This window comes from Galeopterus variegatus, unplaced genomic scaffold (genome assembly GCF_000696425.1).
Source record: "Galeopterus variegatus unplaced genomic scaffold, G_variegatus-3.0.2 Scaffold613, whole genome shotgun sequence".
In the NCBI taxonomy this organism is placed as follows: domain Eukaryota; kingdom Metazoa; phylum Chordata; class Mammalia; order Dermoptera; family Cynocephalidae; genus Galeopterus; species Galeopterus variegatus.
In genome coordinates, this window is record NW_007726724.1 from 303,265 (window position 1) to 325,183 (window position 21,919).

At 47.4% G+C, this 21,919-nt stretch overlaps 1 protein-coding gene across 1 annotated transcript in view; it reads left to right on the forward strand.

The window, feature by feature from the left end:
• LOC103588751 (mitotic spindle assembly checkpoint protein MAD1-like) overlaps window positions 1–21,919 on the forward strand; it is a 402,917-nt gene that overhangs the window by 268,330 nt on the left and 112,668 nt on the right. The window contains exon 7 of the mRNA XM_008570554.1: window positions 5,703–5,910. Within this exon, the coding sequence (XP_008568776.1) occupies window positions 5,703–5,910 (208 nt within the window). The remainder of the gene's footprint in view (window positions 1–5,702; window positions 5,911–21,919) is intronic.

Consider the following 21,919-nt stretch of genomic DNA (forward strand, 5'->3'; position numbering starts at 1 on the left):
AAAAAAAAAAAACAAAAAGACAAAAAAAAAAAAAAAAAAAAAAAAAAGAGTTGAAAAAAAATAAAAAGAAGGGGAATATTTCAGGACACATGAAAATTATATGAAATTCAGATTTGTGTTTCTGTGAGTGTGGCTTCACTCATTCCCTTTCCTATTGTCTGGGGCAGCTCTCTCCACTGATGCAGGATTGAGTAGTTAGGACAGAGACAGGGTGACCTGCAAAGCCCAACTGTTATTATCGGGCTTCTTCCAAAGGCGTTGGTCCTTGCTACCGCCCTGTATTCACCCTGGCTCCTCAAGATGCAGTGAGGTTGGGGAGGTCGAGGTGCATATCCAGCTGCAGAGGCCCCAGAGAGCACATGGCAGCTGTCTGCTGTCGGGCTCTCCCAAGCGTGCATAGGTGGATGGATTTCGCACACTTGGTTATCTTTCCCAGACTGTTGAAATTGGATGAAATAACAATCCCTTTGAACCCTGAAAGTCTATGATTCAGCTAGAGTTACAGGATTTCTCTTCATCCTTTGGGGTTTTTTACAAGGTTCTCAGAAAACCCATGAAGAGCCGTGTGAATCCTTTCCACTCAGTGCCTCCTCTTCTGCCCAGGCTGGGCACGGGGCTCCCACCTTAATCTCTCGCCTGCTGAGCCCGAGTGGGTGGATTTCCTCTCCTCCCCTCCCTTTCTCTGAGGGGAAGCACAGAGGGAATGGATCTGAGCGAGCCATGTTTGCAAACCTAGCTGCTCCCTGCGGTCACTTCTGTGATCCTGTGCTCTTGTTGCAGTGCCCAGTGCCCCTGGGTCTCTGGCCTAAGCCAGTGTTCATCTGCCCTTGCCTCTTTTGCAAGGGGACTTCAGGGCCAGCAGTTTGCTGTATGAAGTGATATCAGGAGGATGTTTTAGTGTCCGGGGGTGGTCCTAGGAAAGATGGGGTCTTGCCACTCCTTCTCCCACCCCCTCCTCCCTCCCTGTGTGGAGGTACATCCTGGGGTTAAAGGGTGGTGGCTGGCCAAGGGCTGGCAGGCTCTGGCCCCCAAGGAGGCACCCACAGCAGTGGGCACAGCCCAGTCTAGGCCACATTGTCCTATAGGGATTTGGAGGGACAGGGGCCCACAGCATCTTGAGCTCCAGGGAGCTCCCGGGAGGCCATCTATGCTCAGGCTGCTTCACTTAATTGACTGTCTACACTCAGCCTCTTTCCCAGGAGAATTTGAGGATCTGAAAACAGGATGCCATTTCCTTTGTTCTCCCTGAAGAGATTGGAGAAATACATGGGCAGAGTCATGAAGGCAGTGGGAAACTGATTGTCAAAGGAGAGAAGGAAAATTGCTGCGTGTCACTGCCAGGGGAGAAGACACACACCTGTCTGGGTTGCCAGCCAGCCTCCCTCCCTCATACAGAGACAGAGACAAGTGGCATCTGGGCCCTGATGGTGTCATCCCAGGCCCAGTAGCATGATGCTGGTCAGCTCAGAGCCTGGAGACACCAGGTCTCTCAGAGCACACAGTGGGGGCCACGTACCTGGGCCTGCATGTGTACACATTGCCAATTTTGTCCCTGGCCAGGAGGCCTTTCCCTAGACCATGCTGTAGGGCCTTACTCAGTCTGGGCAGCAGTTCTCTGTAGAAGCCCAGGCAGATGCCACTAGGGATCCCAAAAGAGGCTTTGAGGGCTTTGATGTCAGCCTTTCTCCCTCCCTTGTCCTCCTGTGACCCCTTTTCTTGTCAGGGAGGGAGTGGAGCCAAGGGCTCCTGGCCAAGGTTGTAGGGCTTCAAGAGGAGACAACAAGGAGGCCTGCCCGTCTTTCCCAGGTGGGAAGGTGGGTCATAGATGTGCATTTGCTCACCTTCAGGAGGTGTTCCAGTATTGTTTCAGTGTGGTTTGCCAATGTTTACACACTCACCAGTATGTGATCCGGCCTCTTTCCCTTGCCAATATTTGGTATTTTCTATCTGTTCAATGTCTACTAGACATTCCAGAATGAATGTGGGATGTGTCATTGTGGTTTTAATTTGCATTTTTCTGATGATCAATTTGAGCACCTTTTCATATGTTTATTAGCTCTTTGGATATCTTCTTTTGTGAAGTGTCTATTCCCATTTTTAAATTGAGTTGTCTGGCATTTTCTTATTTATATTTGAGTTCTTTATATATTCTGGCTGAGATCCTTTGTCAGATATGTGATTTTCAAATATCTCCCATTCTGTTGGTTGCCTTTTTACTCTTGATAAATAGAAGTTGCTAGTTTTTATAAGTCCAGTTTTACTCTTTTTTTTTTCCTCTTAGGTTAGCACTTCTTGAACTTTGTTTAAGAAATCTTTGTTTACTCCAAGGTCACTAAGATGTTCTCTTGTTTTCTTTAAAACTTTATTGTTCTACCTTTTATATTTAGATTTGCAACGCCTCTGGAATTGAAGTTTGTGTGTGGTATAAGGTCACATGGGCATCCACTTGGCCCTGCCCCATTCTCTCCCCATGGTTCACTCTGGTTCCAGTGCCACACTGTCTTAATTACTCCCCTTCCAGGTTACCATGGCTAGTCTTGGTCCTTTGTTTTTCTGTGAATTTTGGGTCATTTTGCACACATTTATGAAATGCCCCCACAGATGGGAGGGCTCTTTCACTCTCTGTATAGTTGCTTTCCAAAGTGATTAGAGGAAGCCATGAACAGCTTCAGGGTCTTGTCCCAGCTAGCAACCTCAGAGGAAAGAGAAAATTTCTCTTTTTCTCAGGTAGGGTTACATAGCCACCTTTTAAACTATTCCTGTGGTCAGGCAGAAGGGATCTAACAAGTGGCCAGGCTTGGTCATATGCCTTTCATATGGCACGAGGAAGGGGCTATTCCTGCCAGGAGCTATTGCTGCCTGCTTCCAGGCAGACTCAAAACAACAACGAAACTAACTAATCCAGAGAGGTCTTGGAATTGGATGTGGGTGGCTGAGCAAGAGCTCCTCAGCCAGACATTACAGGATCAGGGGACCCGAGCAGAGGTGCAGGTGCATGGAAGCACATCCTGTGTTTGTATTGTGGGAGGAAACGATGATTTGAAGATGTGTGTCCACAGGAAAACCTGTGCATGACTGTTTATCACAACTTTATGTATAATTTCCGAAAACTGGGAGCAACCAAAATGCCCTTCAAGAGGTAAATGGATAAATTGTGGGATATCCATACAGTGGAATATTATTCAGCAATGAAAAGAAATGAACTATCAAGCCACAAAAAGACATGGAGGAACCTTAAATGCGTATTACTAAGTGAAAGACGCCAGTCTGAAGAGGCTACACACTGTAGGATTCTGACTGTAAAAAATCAGTAGTTGCCAGGGGTTCAGGGCCAGGGTTAAACAGGGGCCCTCTCAGGGCTGTGAATCTTCTGCATGACACAGTAATAGTGGATGCTAATGTGTCAAAACTCATTGAACTTCACAGCACAAAACGTGAACCTTAATGTACACAGATTTTAAAAAATCATTAGGGGGTTGGGGGAATCCCCAATGGAAATCAGAATGTGACGAAACAGTCTAACTGAGATTGTGTGAAGCAATCTCAGTGATGGGAGGTAAGGGGACGGGTAATAATCTAAGAAACTTTGGAAATGAGTGGAGTCTGAAAAACTAAAAGGAGAGGAGCTGTGTGTAAGCACCATGCTCTAGTTGATAACGTGTTCCCATGGAGGTAGGGTTAACAGTTCTGATACTGCTATACATTTACGCTGGAATTGAACAATTAAAAAATGAGTGGTGGATGTTGGGAGCCAGGTTTCTCACTGCCGAAGTTGTGTGTGTGGCAGGGGGGCAGGGGGAGGGGAAGTTTATAGTTGAGCAAGGGGAAGGGGCTAGAATGATCTGTATGGTAATGGATCAGAGTTGGAGATATCACCATGAACTCATGCTTAGCTTAATACAGACACAGGTGGCCATGTGTAGAAATGTTCACAGGTGTATGCATATTCACAGGTCCCTGTCCATCATGTGTCGGATTGCACTCAGCACCCAGATGTTGGATTCTAAGTATTGTATCATTCTCCAGTGCTCCTTGGAGAAATGGCTGATTCTAGGGTGGAACAAGAGATACCCAGGATGAGCCTAGAGCATCTTCTAGTGCCAGAAAGTAAGGAAGTGCTGAGAACAAACACGCACCAGACCACATTGATTGGGGCGCATGTCAGAGGGACACAGGAGCCAACTGAAAGAGCTCCCCGTGGCCAAGGCTGGAACAATTTATGTAACAAATAAAGTAGTATTGGATTATAAGCCAAACTATAAAATAAATATGCATAAGTTAATACTGATACAAATAAATGGTTGAATAAATAACGGGAGGAAAAGAGACAGGTTTCCAGTACAGAAGAATTCCAAATAATAAATGTAGATACCCTGCCCTCAAGAAGGTGGAGCATAACCCCACCCCTCATGTATGGATGGCACAGAGTGACTTCCTTCCAAAGAGTACAGTATGAAAAGAGAGGAAAAAGAATAACTTTACAGTGGAAAAACCTGGCAAACGCAACCTCAGCCAGGTGCCCAAGGTCAGCATCACCAGTGACAGGTCGTGTTGATAGTGTGGACCCCTGATATGCCATGATGAGAACGGCTCTTTACCTCCGTACTTTTCCCCAAACCCACACCCCAGCTCAATCACGAGAAAACATCAGGTAGGTCCCAATAGAGGCACATTCTGTAAAACCCTGACCAGTCCTCCTGAAAACTGTCAAGGTCATCAAAAATGAACAAAGTCTAAGAAACTCACAGCCAAGAGGAGCCCGAGGAGATGCGACAACTGAATGTCACATGGGATCCGGGATGGGGTCTTGGGACAAGAAAGGCCACTAGGTAAAAGCTAAGAAAATGTGAAGAAAATATGGACTTCGATTAATAATAGTGTGTCAACATTGGTTCACTGATTGTGACAAATGTACCACACTGATGTAAGATGTTAACAGTAGGGAAATTGGATGTGAGGTCTATAAGAACTCTCTTCACTGTCTTCACAATTTTTCTGTATATCTAAAACTGTTCTAAATAATAAAGTCTTTTGTTTTGTTTTGTTTTTACTTTTTTAAATCTGTGGGCCCTCGTCTTACAGACCTTTAATACAGAGGGTTGGATGTGAGGCCTCTCAGGGCCACAGGGCAGGGTGGTAAGAGCCCAGTCATTCGGATATTTGCCAACAGAGTATGGAAAAAATGTGGCACACTTTAAAAAGATGTGCATCACAATTTTTTTTGTTTGTTTGGGTGGCTGGTCGGTACAGGGAACAGACACAATTTGTTTTTAACATTGGTATTTAAGAAGAACAAGAGAAGGGGATTCATGTGTATCACATACTCACAATGTCCCAATGGGTGTGCTAGTTGGGTTTGTTTTCTCTTCATTTATTTCTCACAATAACTCTTCGAGGTAAGTAACGGTGTGATCCCCTATATTGGTAAGTGAACAGAACCTGGAGAGGCAGAGGGACTTGCCTATAACACCACCCACGCAGTGCAGGAGGGGCTGAGCTGGGACCAGACTGTGCACCTCTCTGGACCACGCTTAATCAGTTCATGTGTCCGCTACCGAGACTTTTGTGATTCTGACTCCCCATGCTCAGGTGTCAGATGTATCATTAGTTTGTGAGCATCTCATTTCTTTTGTCTCGATGATGGAAGCCTTGCAGGTTTGGTCCCAGACTGTGGTGATCCTGTGCTGTGTATGCTCCTGCAGGGCGACTATGACCAGGGCAGAACCAAAGTGCTGCACATGAGCCTGAACCCCACCAGTGTGGCCAAGCAGCGCCTGCGTGAGGACCGCGACCGGCTGCAGGAGGAGTGTGAGCAGCTGCGGGAGCTTGTGCGTGCCCTGGAGAGAGGAGGCCCCATCCCGGCTAACCTGGAGGCTGCTGCGTGTCTGCCGTCATCCAAGGAGGTGGCAGGTAGGCCCCCTCCCTGGTCCTCTAGCATCCAGGGGGCAGGTCAACCCATGCAGCCTGCTGGGGTGGACTTGGGCATCGGCCTGTCTCTCCTTCACATGGAACCAGCATAGTCACAATACCTGAGAGGCTCTGTCCTCCCCTGTGGGTAGTCAGGCATACAGATTGCTGAGATGGAGCATCCTGGCCTCAGCCCACAGAGATGCACCATCTCCCCACAGGGCTGTGCAAACAGGTTTAGTCATCTGAGTCTGCAGGCAGCAGGAAATAACTCAGACAGCAGTGAGAAACAGGTGGCTGAAATCTTCTCAGACCCCCTAAAACAAATTAATATCATTTATCAGTTTATATGTGCCCCATTAATCATGAGTAAATCCAATACCCCATGAATATACGGGCCATCTTTCACTGGTCTAAGTACATTTCACAGAGCCTGGGGAGCCCTCTGCAGCAAAGGCCTGCAATGTCTGAGGGAGGAGCAAGGTCATACCAAGAAGTCAGCGCTTCTTGCCCATACTCTCCAGGTCTGTAAATCAGGGTAACAACCTTTAGAACAAGTGGCTTGTCACCTCCAATGTAGTAAAGTGACAGCTGGAGTCTGTTCACTCCTAGTGTGGGAGAGCATTACAGTTGCCAACTCATGCCCTAGCCTTGTCCACTCTAGCTGCAGAGAAATACAGATCTGGGCCTCCGGTGGCCTGAGAGGAGGGCTCCCAGTCAGTCCTTCCACAGAAGCCTGGGGCACAGCCCAGTTTCCCTCAGCTCTTGCATGTGGTCCACTCTTGTAGCCTCATCCTTGGAGATATTTGCAGGATCATCCGTACTGGGGTGAGGGGCTATGGGATGCAGTTTTCTTGACATTTGCATCTTGAATTAGTTTCTGAGTTGCTTTTCATCCTGTGAAGCTCTTTCCTATTTCCTTTTCATGTGTTTGTCATCTTTTCCTGTGAAGGCAGCATGGGGTTTCTCATGAGTGTCTTTGAGTTGGAAAGGGTATGTGGCAGTCACCTTGCCTCCCTGCCTGCAGTGCGGGGCCCGTTCTGATGTGTCCATGCAGATTGTTCTCCATGCCACATCTTAGATGGAGTCCTCAGCTCCCTTCTACTTCCTTATAAAGAATACCTGGAGACAGTGTCTCAGAGCACCTGAGGACCATGTTCAGCAGCCCCTTTAGACAAGATAGGGAGGAGGCCCACAGCACAGAGCCTGGCACACAGAAGGCCTCGGTGTCTGTGTGGTTATGAGAATGAGGGCTCTGGGCTCAGCCAGACCTGAGTTGGAAGGGCCACCCCGCCCTTACCTGTGTCCTGACTCTTGCAGAGCTGCAGCGTCTCAGCTGTCAATTGAGGCAATGATAGTACTACAGGAGGTAACACCTCAAGACCCCTAGCACAGGACCTGATCTGTAGTAGGCACTCAGTAATTGTTCATCGTTGGCATTTTTATTGTCCCCAGTCTTGTTCTCTAGTTCCTGTGACCATTGTTAGCATGTGATGGTCTCCAGCCTCAGTGTCCCTCTCCAGCTGGTCCTTAGTTTGTCAGTATCCTTTGTGAGACTGCAGGTTCATGCACCATTGTGAGGTTCAGCTGTGACCCAGGCAATACAGGATTTAGTGGGACTCTGCACCTCAGCATTTTATAGGAAAACATCTGCTTGTGTGGATGCTCTCTCATGATCTCGCACTTGGCTTATGGACAGTGACTGCAGGGTGTGTGCATGTAGTGCACACCTCCCCCGGTCACTACCATCTTAGGTTTTCATAATTAATTATTTGGCCCTCTCTGTAGGAACTTACATTGATCCTTATTAAAGCACACCCCATTTTCTGTAGATCAGAAATGTGACAGAACCAAGCCTGGGAGAAAGTACTCTGAATTTCTAGAACATTCCCTCTTTCCTGAGGTGGAGCAGAGAAAATTACTGGCACAGCGTGAGAACCCCAACACCCTAGTCTCTGAGAGGCTGCTGCGTTCTCCTCACAGGTGGTCTGTATACTTCTCAATTCCCTCCACCTCTCACTTTTCAGTTCTCATCAGCATCAGTTGCTTGAGGCCACTGGGCAGCAGCCAGCTGGAGCTGGGAGCCTGGAATGCTGGCAGGTTTGTACAGACAGGCCCTCCCAGATCGTCCATTCCTGAGGCAGCAAGTCGAGTTCCTCTGTCAAGCCTGGCTGAGCAGATTGGCCATCTGTGTGCTGGCCTGGGAATGCCCAGGGCAGGTCCAGGCTCAAGAGCAAATCCTGCTGGCCTGGGAGTGGACTTTGTGACTGGCTAGCCTGGTGTTCTGCCCTCTCCCACGGTAGCCCAGGTGGGAAATAAAAGCCAAGAGAAGGGCAGGGGGGCTCTCTTGCAAGATCATTGGGCAAGCTGGTGTCAGTTCTGGTCTTCTTTCTGGCTCTTCTACCTCCACGAGAAGCTTCTTCCTGGTCTTCACTATGGTTGCAAAAGTCTGAATCCTTATCCTCCTTTTAGCCAGGACTGGGTCTCTTGCCTCCTGCTATATTGTTCTTGGCTGATTTAAGAGCTGAAAATGCAAACTTGGAGCATGGTTAGGTGGATCTTTACTTTGTAAAAGGATTCCTGGAAGGGGTCCCTTACTATATCTGATGTAATAGATCTGTCCCTCAATTATTTGCTCATGTATTTGTTGATTCATTTATCTAGTAGCATTTGTGGTGCTCTTCCTGTTAGTGGGTTCTGTGCTCAGGCCTGAGCACACAGGTACTCCACGTCAGACTGTGACAGGGCTCAGAGCAGAAGGGGCTCAGAAGAGGTGCTTCTTTGTTACACTGGGGAAGTTCTACAGAGAAGCTTTCCCAGGCCAACCTTGGAGAACATGTCAGGTCCAGGCTTGCCTGGAAGACGGGGAAGGTGAGAGAGAGCAGAGGCCCAGGCCAGACAGGGGCAGCGCTGTGACAAAGCCTGGGTGGAGGGGATGGGAAGGAAGCAGGTGTGGGAGCAAGGGCAGGATGTGGCTGGACCTGCGCATCTGCTGCGCCTCCCTCCCTGAGGCCCCCAAATCACAGTAAGAGGTGGTTTTTGTTTTGTTGTTTAAAAGGTTTAAACCCACAGAGAGCGAAAATACAACAGCAAACTTTTGGAATGTGGAAAGTAGGTAAAGGAGTGGTTAAATGACTGAGCAGACACAGGAAAGCGGAATTCTTAAGCTAGCAGTGGGTAGAGCCAAGAACCAGTCTGATTTATGCCACAAAACTCCCCAAAGGCCAGAAACTGGCAGCAAGTGACATCGGGGGAAGGGCATAACTGGCTAAAATAAGGAGGATTAAGGGTGCTTGGTGGAGAGTTTAATTAAGAGACAGATCCCCAGCTCTTTCAGTCAACCGTATGCAATGGGCAATTGCCTCTCCCCCAGGAAAGATAAAAATCAAAAAACAAAAAACCAGTGTTGTGTTCTCTTGGAGCAGTGATTCTTGAAGTGTGGTCCCCAAGCTGACAGCAGTCTCCCTTTTTAGGAATGTAGATTCTCAGCTCCATCTTAGACTTACTGACTCAGAAATCCTGGGGTTGGGCCCTGGGACCTGTGCTAACAAGCCCTGCAGGCCACTCAGGTGCTCACGCATGTTTGTGAGCTGCTCCTCTGAAGAGGGTATGAAGAGTTCCCCAGACAGGCCCAAGTCAGGACAAGAGATTGGACTGAGCACAGAGGAAGGAGACAGATGGATGCAAGTGGATGCAGAGGGATGCTGATGTGCCCCCACACTGGAGGCCTTCTCCATGTTCCCCCAGAACACTCCATGTTCCTCCCAGAACACTCTCTGCTCCCCCCTAGAACTCTCCATGTTCCCTCCAGAATGCTGGCAGCAGATGTGACCTCCAGGCTAGACATGGGAAGACTCTTTCTGGAATAATCTGATGAACAGAAGGAAGGCATCAACATTGGAGGTTCCCCAGCTAAACCACTCAGCAAATCACTCCTTGGTGAAACTTAGAGCTGACAAGCTTTATTCTCCTGCTCAGAGATTTCTGTGTACCTTGCAGCACCACCCTAATTGTGAATAGGATTACTAGACATCTGAAAGAAAGAAAAGTTCTCTAATGTGTAGAATATAGAGGAAAGTAAACAAATAGAAAAATGCAGCGTGAAGGGAACAGACCAGTAGAGCAAGGAAAACCTCCAAAAAATAGTATCATGAATATCCTCAGATAAGAAAGGACTTTTCTTTTCTTTTTTAAAAAATGACTGGTAAGGGGATCTTAACTCTTGACTTGGTGTTGTCAGGACCACGCTCTCCCAAGTGAGCCAACTGGCCATCCCTATATAGGGATCTAAACCCGTGGCCTTGGTGTTATCAGCACCCCCCTCTCCCAAGTGAGCCAACTGGGCATCCCTATATAGGGATCTAAACCCGTGGCCTTGGTGTTGTCAGCACCACGCTCTCCCAAGTGAGCCAACTGGCCATCCCTATATAGGGATCTAAACCCGTGGCCTTGGTGTTATCAGCACCACCCTCTCCCAAGTGAGCCACGGGCCAGCCCCAGAAAGGACTTTACAAAAGCAAAACAAGAACAAGATACCTTTAAAAAATTCAAAGAGGAAAAAAAATGAGCTGTGGCAAGTTAAAAATATCAAGAGTTAAATCTAAATAGAAGGTTTATGAGATAAAATTGAGAAAGTATCTGAGAATAGAGCAAAAAGACAATGATATGGAAGAAAGGAGAAAAAAGGTAAGAAAGTTAGAGGAACAATCCAGGGGTCAGATATCTGAATAATAGGAGTGCCAGGAGGAGAAAACAGGACACCACAAACGAGACGTTACAAGAACATCTCCCAGAATGAAAGGTGCTCATTTTCTGCATGTGGAAGATACTCAGAAGGCCCTTTCCAGGGCAAAAATGGATCCATACAAATGGGTGTCATCATGAAAATTCAGAATGTTGGGGACAAAGAGAAGACCCTGTAAACTTCTAGAGAGGGGAAAAATAGGTCTCTTGTCAAAGGGTCAGGGATCTGACTTGCTTAATACTTCTCAATAGCAGAACTGGAAGCTGGGAAGCCAGAGAGCAATGCCTTCAAATTTCTAGTGGAAAGTGATTTGCAACTTAGAATCCTGTGTCCCCCAAACTCTTAGTCAAGTCTGAAGGAAGAGTTGTGTGCATTTTCCAATGTTCAAGGTCTTAATAAATTTACCTCTCACGTACCCTTTCTTGGGAAGCTAGTAGAGGATGTGCTCCAATAAAATGAGGAAGTAAACCACGAAAGAAGATGTGGAATACAGGAAACAGGAGCTCCAGCCTTGGAGGGAAGTGAAGGCAGATCCCAGGGCAGGATGTGTTGAGAGTAGCTGGAGTGGTTGGAACTGGTCAGAGGCTTCTGGGACTTCTTCAGACAGAGGAAATTGACAGAACGTGGTGCATGTGGCTTAAGAGGAGGTGCGGACCAGAGCTTTCCACAGCTCTGTGCCAGGCATGGGTTGCTGTAGTCGTTGGTCCCACTGGTCCCTGAGCTGCTGCCCCTGGCTGTACGTAGCCTCCTCCTTTCCTGCGTGCCGAATGCACATCTCATGTTTTATGTTTGCTGCCCCACCAAAAAGGTCAGGAAGCTCCTACGTCAACCTAGCAAAGAGGTATGGCTGAGTTAGTAATGAGTATATAAAACTAACCAAATGGAAAAATAAGCCAATTATTAGCTCCAGAGAAAACAAAAAGTTGTGCAAGAAGCAAAACGTAGTCATGGCTTGCTATGTGGCTCAGCTTTGAATACATTTACATACTTATAAGAGAACTGAGTCCTGATCTGAGCAAAATTACGAGCCTGATATAAGGGAAGGATGGTTACAAAGAGGAAAAGTATATGTTTATGGGGTGGGAGAGGGGCAAAGAAGAGAGCTAAATTCTCATCTACCACACCAGGAAGTCAGCAGGTAATTCCCAAGCTGTCAGATCCAGAAGAGGCAATGGAAATGGGTGTTCTAGGGAAATGGAATACCAACATGGTTAGCTGAAAGAGATGAAAGCAGTGGTCTCTGGGCAGATGGAAAGGGGATAAGAGTTGTGGGAGACTCCTCGTTCCCCTGACAAATCTCGTGGAATTACTAGACTCTCTAAAACATGTGCCTGTGAATTTTGCATAAAAATAAAGTCTGAAGTTAAAAGAAAAAAAGCCCAAGTCAAGCTTATGGAAGCCTGATGAGTGGATACCCCAGTGAGTATCCTGTGCAGCCTCCTTGAGAATGCCGTGAGTACCCCTCAGAGAGCCCTAGGGCGAGGGTGGCAGAGCCGTCACTGTGGCAGGGCAGGCGTATGGGAGGAGGTCCGGGGCAGTGTTCGGTTGTTTGGGCCAGGTCAGCTGTGTCAGCCCTCCTGGCAACTCTGCGCACCAGGTGCTATTTCTGTTTGCAAGTGAAGCAGCTGAGGCTCAAAGTCATAGGCCGAGGCCCAGTCATTGACCCCACCCTGGGGCGTACTCCACCTGAGGGAGCTTGGTGGAACATCCAGGCATCTTGTTGATCAGCTTTTGGCACCGAGATGGACAGATGGCTGTGCCATTGCCACTGCTGAATGAATCGCTGGCTTGTAGACTGAACATGGTGATTAGACGCTGGCCTCTGTGGAGGCGTTTGTTTATTTCAGCCTTTTGAGGCTCAAGAGTTGTCAGCATAGTCGTGACTCAGCAAACCCTCCCAGGTCCCCTGGGCCTCCCACTTTCTGTCTTCAGTGCACAGGCCTTCCGCAGCTCTGGGAACCTCCCATGGTTGCAGGAGACTAGGCCCTTGACCAGAGTGTCTGGACACTCTAAAGACATGCCCTGGAGAGGAAGGCTTCAGGGGCCTCTAGCCACCAGCAGCTTTCCTCCAAAGTCCCCACAGTCACTGTCCACCCAGATTGGGCAGCTCTCCTGCCCAGGCCCTGTTACTTGTGAGGGTGGTTGTTGATGGGAGAGGCCAGCACTGCCCCGTGGCTGTGACATCCCTGCTGTGTGCTGGCTGTCCTGCTGTGGGCCCACTGAGGCCGAGGCTACTGAAGCTCATTAAGTGTGACTCCATTTAAGTGCTAAGGTTAAGCTGGACTTTAACTTTCCCTGGATAGAGCTGGCAGGGCCTGTTAGCCCCTGTCCATCCCATGTAGCAGCCCCTTCCCTGTTAGAATCAGAGGCCATTAGTCTCCATACTGGCAGACGCTGTTGCTGAGTCGAGAGTGCACGGGGGCTGTGACCTTTCAGGCCCATGGGCAGTGCAGGCCTGTAGGCAGGGGGCTGGATTTCCAGTTTCTGCCTCCTGGAACCTGTTAGCATCGCCCAGAGAGCAAGGCCAGTCCCCTTCCCCCACGTCTTCCCCAGGAACGTGGGAAAGAGTCTGGTCTGTGAACTGCACGGCCCAGGAGATCCCATGTTGTCGGATAGAGGACATTTGGTCTGTGGGAACAGGCCTCCTTCCTCTTTGGCACCCTAATTCTGGCATTTTCCCAGCTTCTGAGGGGGCTTTCAGTTTTTGTCTTCTTCACCCCCACCCCACTCCTGTGGCCTTTCTCTCTCTCCCTCTCCTCTCCCAGTTCTTCCCAGAAAGAGCTCTGTCCTGACTCCGACTCCTCTGTTTCCTGTTCCTCCCTTGGGGTCCTGACCACCGTGCTATGGGGCCTGATTTGTAGGCCCCTGCCCAGGGTGCCCCATCCTGCCCCCTCCCACTTTGGAGGTAAACCTGCCCCTTCCCTTGAGGTCCCATCCCCGCCACTGCCCCATTAACTACTCTGCCAGGTGCTTCACCCCTGGCCGTGCCCCAACTCACAGAGTAAACGAGCTCTGAAGGGTTAAGTGTCTTGTCTGAGGTCCCAGCTAACAAAGGTAGAGAGAGGGGCATGGGGAGGGTGGGTGCAGGCAGTTCCTGCGCAGCAGGTGGCTCTGTCCACAGCCAGGCCCGGGTGCATAGACTGTTTGCTATTTCCCACTGCCCCAACCTCTGCGCCCCAGAGCCCACATGGGGCTTGTCTGGAGCCAGAAAAGTAAAGATCACCCTCTTACCCCGCGACAAGTTCCTGTACACACAGAAAGGAGAAACAGTGGTAGACATCCTGGAGGTAGTAGCATGTACGCCTGTCCTTGGGAGAAGGGGGGCGGCTCATGGAATATTTGGAGGTCAGTGGTTAACCAGCTTGGCCAACATTTCTGTTGATTTACTTTCTTTTCTGTTATTTATTGGGCACCTACTGTTTACTGTTAGGTGCAGTCGTGGCTTTAGAATAGGTGTAAGGAGGACTCAGACTCTAATTCTGCTTTAGTGGGAGATGTAGGGACAGAGTTGGGGTATCTTCCCCATGGTGGGCAGTAAAGTCTTTCTGCAGCTGCTCCTGGAGGGGAAGGTAAACTGGGGAGAAGGGTTCTGGGTACTGCAGAGTTGTGGGGTACCATGGACCCCACTTTCCCACACAGGTCCCCAGAACCAGGGCCTGAACCACTTGCCCAAGTTTTTGTGCCCCCACCTCCTGGGGCCACATCCCTTGCTGCCAGGAAGGGCCGTCCACTTGTCTCTTTTCCACGTAAGAAACCCTGGCATCCCCGCCAGCATCAGCAGAGCCTCAACACAGACACCGCAGCATCCACCCCTCATGCATGGACATTGGGTAGATCTGCCCCATGTAGTCCTTGCAGAGGGTGATCCTGCCGTCTCCGAGCAAGGAATAGATGCAAATACTGTTCCTCAGCTGGGTTGTCCTAGGTCACCCTGAACATGTGAATCCTGGTCACAAGAGGCAGATGGGTTGTGGGGGCTTTGGGCCAGGAGGTCAGTGGGCAGATGATCTGAGACTGAATCCCCAGGGTCTCTCTGTGATGGCCTCAGCCCCCTCCCACCCTAACCACCTGGCATCCTTGGGGTCAGAACAGCCTCTTTCTATTCTAGAGAATGAGGTACCAGAAGGAACAGGAGGAGGATAAAAGGCGAAGCAGAGAGCAGACTGTCTTCCCTCTGCTGTGGGCATGTCACCACCCTCAAGTTCTCTATTTTATGTTTGCCACAAATTTCCCAAGGGCTTCTGTAATCTGTGCTCTGGGCCTGGCCTGCCTTTGGGATCCCAGGGAGACCGTGCTCTGAAGTTCAGGCAGGAAAACCATTGTGTGATTTTTCTGATTTCTTTGACCAAAGAAATGCTAAACAATCCATACCAAGTGCATAGGCCTCCTTAGATGGCAGCACCCTAAAACCCCAGCTTCCCCACACTGGCTCTTGGCTCCTTGCTCCTTGCATGGTCCTTCTGCTGTAACCATACTGGGCTAGGGAGATTATTAACTGCAGTTTAACTGGGTAATGCATTCATATTTAAAAAATAAAATCTTGTCAGAGCGACACATTGAAGGTGATCAAATTTGTCACTGCCTGACTGTGGGCGCAGCTGATCCTAGAGGTGTCTCTGGGGAGGATGCGGGGAGAGGAGGATCAAGGGGGGTGAGAAGGAGGAGAAAGAGGAGGAAAGAAGAGGTGGGGGGAGAAGGAGGGGAAGATGGCTGGGAGCTGAGGTTCCCCTCCCTGGAGCCCCACCTGCTCTGCCCTGGCGGGGGGTGGGGTGGAGAACACTGTCCTGGGAAGGCTTAGTTTTGGTCCACTCGTGTGTACTTGTTCCGCCAAGAACTGAGATGAAGAAAGCCATGATTCTGCTTTTTCTATTTCATTCCTGGGCTGCTGCTTCTATTTGTTTATGTGCCGCCTCTCCAGACTTATGACTCACCCTCTTCCCGCTTCAGCCAACACTGGCGCTGGAGGCAGCCTCAGCCAGGGCGAGAGGGAAGGGCCAGTGAGATGCCCTGACCTCCACTCCCCTGACCACCAGGCCCAGTGCTGTGGGGAACTGCCCGCCTGCCTGGCAGCACTCTTGGTGCCAGCAATGAGTACAGGGGCCTCTCTTTAAGTCATGGTCCCCCTGCACCACCTGGGACAGGGCTCCACCTCCCCAGGCCTCAGTTTCCTCATATATAAATGCAGTTATGATGATGATAGTTGACGGTCCCAGACAGAGAAGTGCAAGACACTCAACTAGATGGCTGGGAAATGCCTCCCAAGTCAGATGGAACTTCTGCATCCCTCTTCTGGACCCTCATCCCCTCCCTCTGGCTCCTAGAGTCAGGCCAATCCCCACAGGCTCCAGGGTTCCAGGAGGGGGCTTGTTGGAGGCTGCCAGACCAGTGACACCTACTGTGTGCTAGACTTACAATGTCAGCAGGACCTTGTTCCCTGCTCCCAGGAAGCCATTCAGAGAAGAGCCACAGGAATCAGGTAGCCCCAGGGCACCCCTCGGGGTGGGGCAACATACATAGAAGAGTGGACAGTGGCATCCTCATTAGGGTGGGCAGGGGATTTCAGCTGAGCTTTGCAGTCAGTTGGAGTCCGAGAAAGAGAAAGCCCCCCAGGCTTCCCCACAGGTGAGAAGGGAGGCACAGGTTGAGTCTTTGAAGCTGTTTGGTGTACGGCCAGCTTGGCTCCCAGAGCTCTGCAGATGCCTGGACCAGGCAGTAAGGCCTCCTGCACTGTCTCTGCCCTCCTTACTGAGCAGCCCCATCCTTACAGTGTAGACTTTGAAATAATGTACCCAGGCCACTGCTGTACAGAATTGGAAATGCTCTTTCATTCATCAGCAGCAAAGAGAAAAAACATTCGCACCAAGCCCTCCAATTTAGGGATCAGAAATTTACTGATGCTGGACATGCTAGCCTGCCAGTGCTCTGACAGGGGAGCTGCAGATCTCTCCACCCTGTGTGGTCAGAGGGTGGGTCTGTCTGAAGTCCAGAGCTGTGGGGTCCCGGAACCCTTCACACCCTGCCAGGATGACCACCACTTATTCCTCAGTAGGCCAAACAGCTGAAGGACCCATCCTGATGGTGAAGCAGAGATTTCTAGACCTTGAGTTTAGGTGTCCTGGGCACAACTGTCTCTTCCCTAAGAGGAAGAGGAAAGGAAGGCAGCTTTCTGGAAAGATCCAAGGTGGTGGCAGCCAGAGGAGGCATGGAGGTTCAGTGACCAGAACCTAACAAGCAGGTTCCCAGCTAGGCACCTGAGTGGCACACAGGGGGTGAAGACCTAGAAAACACTGCAGAGGCTGGAATTCAAGCCACAGAAGGAGGGTCAGACACACCAGACGTATCACCAAGCTGCTGAAAAACTAAAGACAATTGCAATTATGTAATCTGTGAATAAGAATGTTTTATTTATTCATTAAAATCTGTATGTCTTGTATTTCATTTTCTTGCCTTATTCCTGTAATTAGGACTTTAGTACGATATTGATTAGGAGTGGGGAGAGTGGGCATCCTTGCCTTATTCCTATTCCCCCTTAAGGGGAAAGCAGTCAGTCTTTCACGATTGGGTATAATATTAGCTGTAGATTATTTGTAGTTGCCCTTTATTGAGTTGAGGCAGTTCCCTTCTGTTCTTTTGCTGAGAGCATTTATCATGTTGGATGTTGACTTCTATCAAACACTTTTTCTGCATCAATTGATATGATCATGTGGGTTTTTTTTCTTCTTTAGACTGTCGATGTTGACAATGTGTCAGTGTTATTATTTGTGAAATTTTTCAGTATTGAACCAGCCCTGCATTCCTGGAATAAATCTCCCTTGGTCATGGAATAGTCTTCTTTTTATATGTTGCTTTATTCAGTTTGCTAATATTGCCAGTAATTTTTGTGTCTGTGTTCATATTGGTCTGCAGTTTTCTTGTACTGACTTTGGTTTTGGTATCAGCATAATGAGTGAAATGGGATGAAAAATGTTCCTTCCTCTTCTGTTTCCTAGAGGAGATTGTCTAGAATTGTTATTACTTGTTATTTAAATGTTTTGTAGAATTTACTGGTGAAACCATCTAGGCCTGGACATTGTGGTTCTGACAGGTTCTAATAGTAGAAGTAGTGAGTTATCTCTTTCATCTCAGGATAGTTTTGATAGGTTGTAGGTTTTTTGTTTTTTGTTTTTTTTTTTTTTGAGGAACTGGTCCATTATATCTAAGTTTAAGTTTCAAATTTATGAGCATGGAATTATTTGTACTATTCCCTCATTAATTTTATAATCCCTGTACCAGCCAGCCACCAACCAAAATAATAATAATAATAATAATAATAATAATTTTATAATGTCTGCTGGGTCCATAGTGATGCACCCTCTTTCCTTCCTGATATTCATAGTTTGTATCTTTGCACTTTTATTTCTTTGTTAGTTTTGCTGGAGATTTATCAATTTTACTGATCTATTCAAAAACCTAGCTTTTAGGTTTTATTGATTTTTTGCTGTTGTTCTGTTTTCAGTTTTGTTTATTTCTGTTCCTTTATTTCCTTCCTTCTGCCTGCTCTAGTTTTATTCTGCTTTTCTTTTTCTGGTTTCTGAGGGTGGAAGTTTAGATTGCAGACTTCAGATCTTTTTTTTTTTTTTCTTCCTTATTTTGTCTTTTTTCCGTGACCGGCAACGGATCGCAACCCTCAGTGTCGCGCCTGTACCGGACCGGGACCGGCAACGGGATCACAACCCTCGGTGTTGCGCCCGCACCTCGCTCAGCCAGTGAGCGGCCGGTCTGTATGTGGGATCCGAACCCTCGGCGGGAGCGCCGCCGCGCTCCCAAGCGGCGTACTGTAGCAGTGCGCCACCGGGCCGGCCCCCTTTTTTTTTTGTTTTCTAATGTGAGCATTTAGTGCTATAAATTTCCATCTGAGCACTGCTTTAGCTGCATCCCACAAATTTTGATATGTTGTATTTTCAATCATGTTCAGTTCAAAATATTTTCCACTTTCCTTTAAGATGTGCTGTGATGTGAATATGGCTCTCAAAAATTCATGTGTTGGAAACTTAATCCCAAATGCAATAACAGTGTTGGGAGGTGGGGCTTAATGGAAGGTATTTGGGTCATAAGAGATTTATCCTCATGCCAGATCAATGCCATTATAAAAAGGGCTTTCAGTAGTGGGCTTTCTCTCTCCACAGCAAGAAGGCCCTCAGAAGATTCCGGTGCCTTGATCTTGGAATTCCCTGCCTCCATAAGTGAAATTTATTGCTGCAGCCAATAAGTTTCTGCTTATTATAAATTACCCAGTCTCAGGTATTCTGTTATAGCAGCATAAATGAACTAAGACAAGATGTCTGCTGTGATCCATACATATTTAGAAGTGTGTTTTTAATTTCAAAGTGCCTTTGCTGGGTTTTCCACGTAACTTTCTGCTATTGATTTCTTGTTTAATTCCATTATATTGAGGTAACATATTTTGTATGATTTCAGTTTCTTTTAAATTTAAGGTTTGTTTGATGGTCAAGAGCTTGAGCTATCTTAGTAAGTGTTTCATGTGCACCTGATAAGAAAGTGTATTCTTTCCTTTTAATAGGGGTGTTTAGACCATTTATATTTAATTTAATTTTTTATACATTTAGGACCACAATTTTATGATTAGTTTTCTGTTTATCCTCTTTGTTTTCTATTCCCCCATGTCTTCTTTTCTTTCTATTTTCAGATTTGAACATTTTTTAGTATTCCATTTTAATCTATTTTTTAAAAATTATATCTCTTTGTATACTTTTTAACATGGTTTTTCTAGGGATTACAATATAAATGTTTAACTTTTCACAGTGTACTTGTAATTAATATTTTACCACTTAAGGTAGCGTGTCAGGATCTTATCATGATCTGGTTTTCTCACCTCCCCGCTTTATGTTGTAGTAGTCATAAGTATTCACACTCTACACATTGAATCCCACCAAAAAATGTTATACTTCTTGCTTCTAACTGTCATAACTATGTTAAAGAACATAAGAGGAGAAAAATAGTTCATGTATTTTTTTTTTTTTTAATCTAGACACTTTGGCTCCCTGTTACTTTTCCTTCATTCCTGAAATTCTGTTTCCCTCTGGGATCATTTCCCTTTTGCTATAAAAACTTCCTTTAGCATTTCAATTAGAGTAAGTCTGCTGCAGTGAATTATCTTAGTTTTTATCCATCTGACATGTTTTTATTTTACCCTCATTACTGAAGGATATCTTTGCTGGATATGGAATCCTGGGTCAGCAGTTCTTTTCTTTTAGCACTTTAAAAATCAACATTGTTTCCCCATCTTCTGGCCTCTGTGGTTTCTGATGAGTAATCTGCAGTCATTCAGATAATTTCCCCTCCATGTAAAAGACAGAGATTTTCAAACACTTCAAGTATAATGACATTTGTAAGTTAAAAGTAAAAGGATCGAAAGACATATTATGCAAGCACACTGCCTTATGGGTTTCAGTGTATGTAGGTGTAATGGATACTGCAGCTGCAGCATAAAGGGTCCCATATGTTGACATGATTTCTACATTCCAATGTAAGTGGTAAAATATTATTTCTAAGTAGACCGTGAAAAGTTAAGTCTATATTTTCTAGTCACTTACTCTTGGAGCATCTTTAAAGTCTTGCTTGGTAATTCTAACATCTCTGTCATCTTGGGTTTGGCTTCTGTTGGTTGTGTTTTTCCTAGCAAGTTTCTGTTTTACTGGTTATTCATATGCTGCTTAATTTTGGATTGTATTCTGAACATTTTGAATATCATTTTATGAGATTCTTGGTCTTTTTTAAGTTCTGTGGAGCATGTTAATATCTGTTGATTTTAGCAGGCAGTCTGCCAGAGTGGGTTCAATCCAGCAGTTCCTGACGGCAGTTCATTTTCAAGGTCTTTGCTGTGCTTTTCAGGTCATCTAAAGCTATGCTCTCTGTAAGCCCGTTTGAGTTGCAAGCAGTAGTAGTCTAGCCCATAGCCCAGTTCTCAGAGCTCTTGGTAAACTGTTCAGGGTCAGATCCCCATATACCCAGCTCAGAGAATGTCCTCCAGAATTCCCTCTCTGGGTGCTCTCTGGCACTTTCCGGTTTCCTGAGGGCTCCCTTCACAGATCTCTGGCCACACATACAGGCTTGGCTTTCCCTGCTGTGCTGCACAGTTCCTGCAGCTGCAGCAGTGTTCACAGCCAATGCTGGCCACAGTGTAGAGAGGAAAGGCAGCGGATTCACCCCACACTCTAGTGAGAGAAGGGTCCACTCTCTGGTGTCTTAGGCGTCTGTCCAGGTGCAGCTGCACCTCCACAAGATTGCCTGGATGCTAGGATATAACACGATGGAAAAAAGAAGAAAAATGGGATTTCTCCCACTTGCTTCTCTTCATACTCTGTCTGCCTTCCATGCTCACTTTCTGGTTTCAGGTGCCTTCAAGTCCAGGCTGGGTAGTACCAGAGTCAAACAGACAAACCAACAACAAAAGGCTCCAGGAAGCTCAAACTACAATGGCAGAACTCACACAGTATGAGAGAGAGTTCTTCAGTGGTCCTGTAACTATTAAATAAATTGAATCTGGTTCTGGTCAAGATGGCGGAATAGACGGTTCCCAGTGTCACTCTCTCCCACAAATCAACCAATTTACAACTATAAAAATGTAATGTCAGCCAAGCTGGGGCTGCTGGAGCTCAGGGGAAGAGAAGGAGAGACCTACAGAGTTCATGAAGGCAGGAGAAACTATGATGAAAGAAAGAAAAAGCTGCTCTGAGCATTTCGGGCCACGGCTGCTTTAAGGCTCAAGCTGGTGAGCGCATGGAGCAGGAGCTGGCAGGAGCCGCAGCTGTGCCCTTCAGATGGAGTTACTTGGAGGCAGCATGAGAGAAGAGGGCCTTAGTAGCCGCCAGGACAGCAAGACCACTAATAGGGTTCCCATGGACCCATGCAGGAGCGAGGAACCAGAACAACTGAAAAAAGGGAGCCATTCAGAGGCTGGTGAGTCATCGCAAGGGACCGGCACAGGGCCTGTTCCATAGGAAGTGTTTGGAGCATGGGCAGTGGGCGAGATGGGAACGCCAGGAGAACACTGGGACACAGCAAGGACAGCCAACCTGCTCCCTAATCAGCACAGGACCACTCAACAGGAGAATGGTCAGGAATGCAGAATTACATGGGGTGCAGTTTGATGAAAAAACTCAGGCCCACATCAGAGAGTCTACAGAACACAGATCCACTGGGTCTCTGGAGAGCCAGAAGTACCTATAAGATCAACCATTAAACCCTGAGCTGCACAAAAAGCCTTCC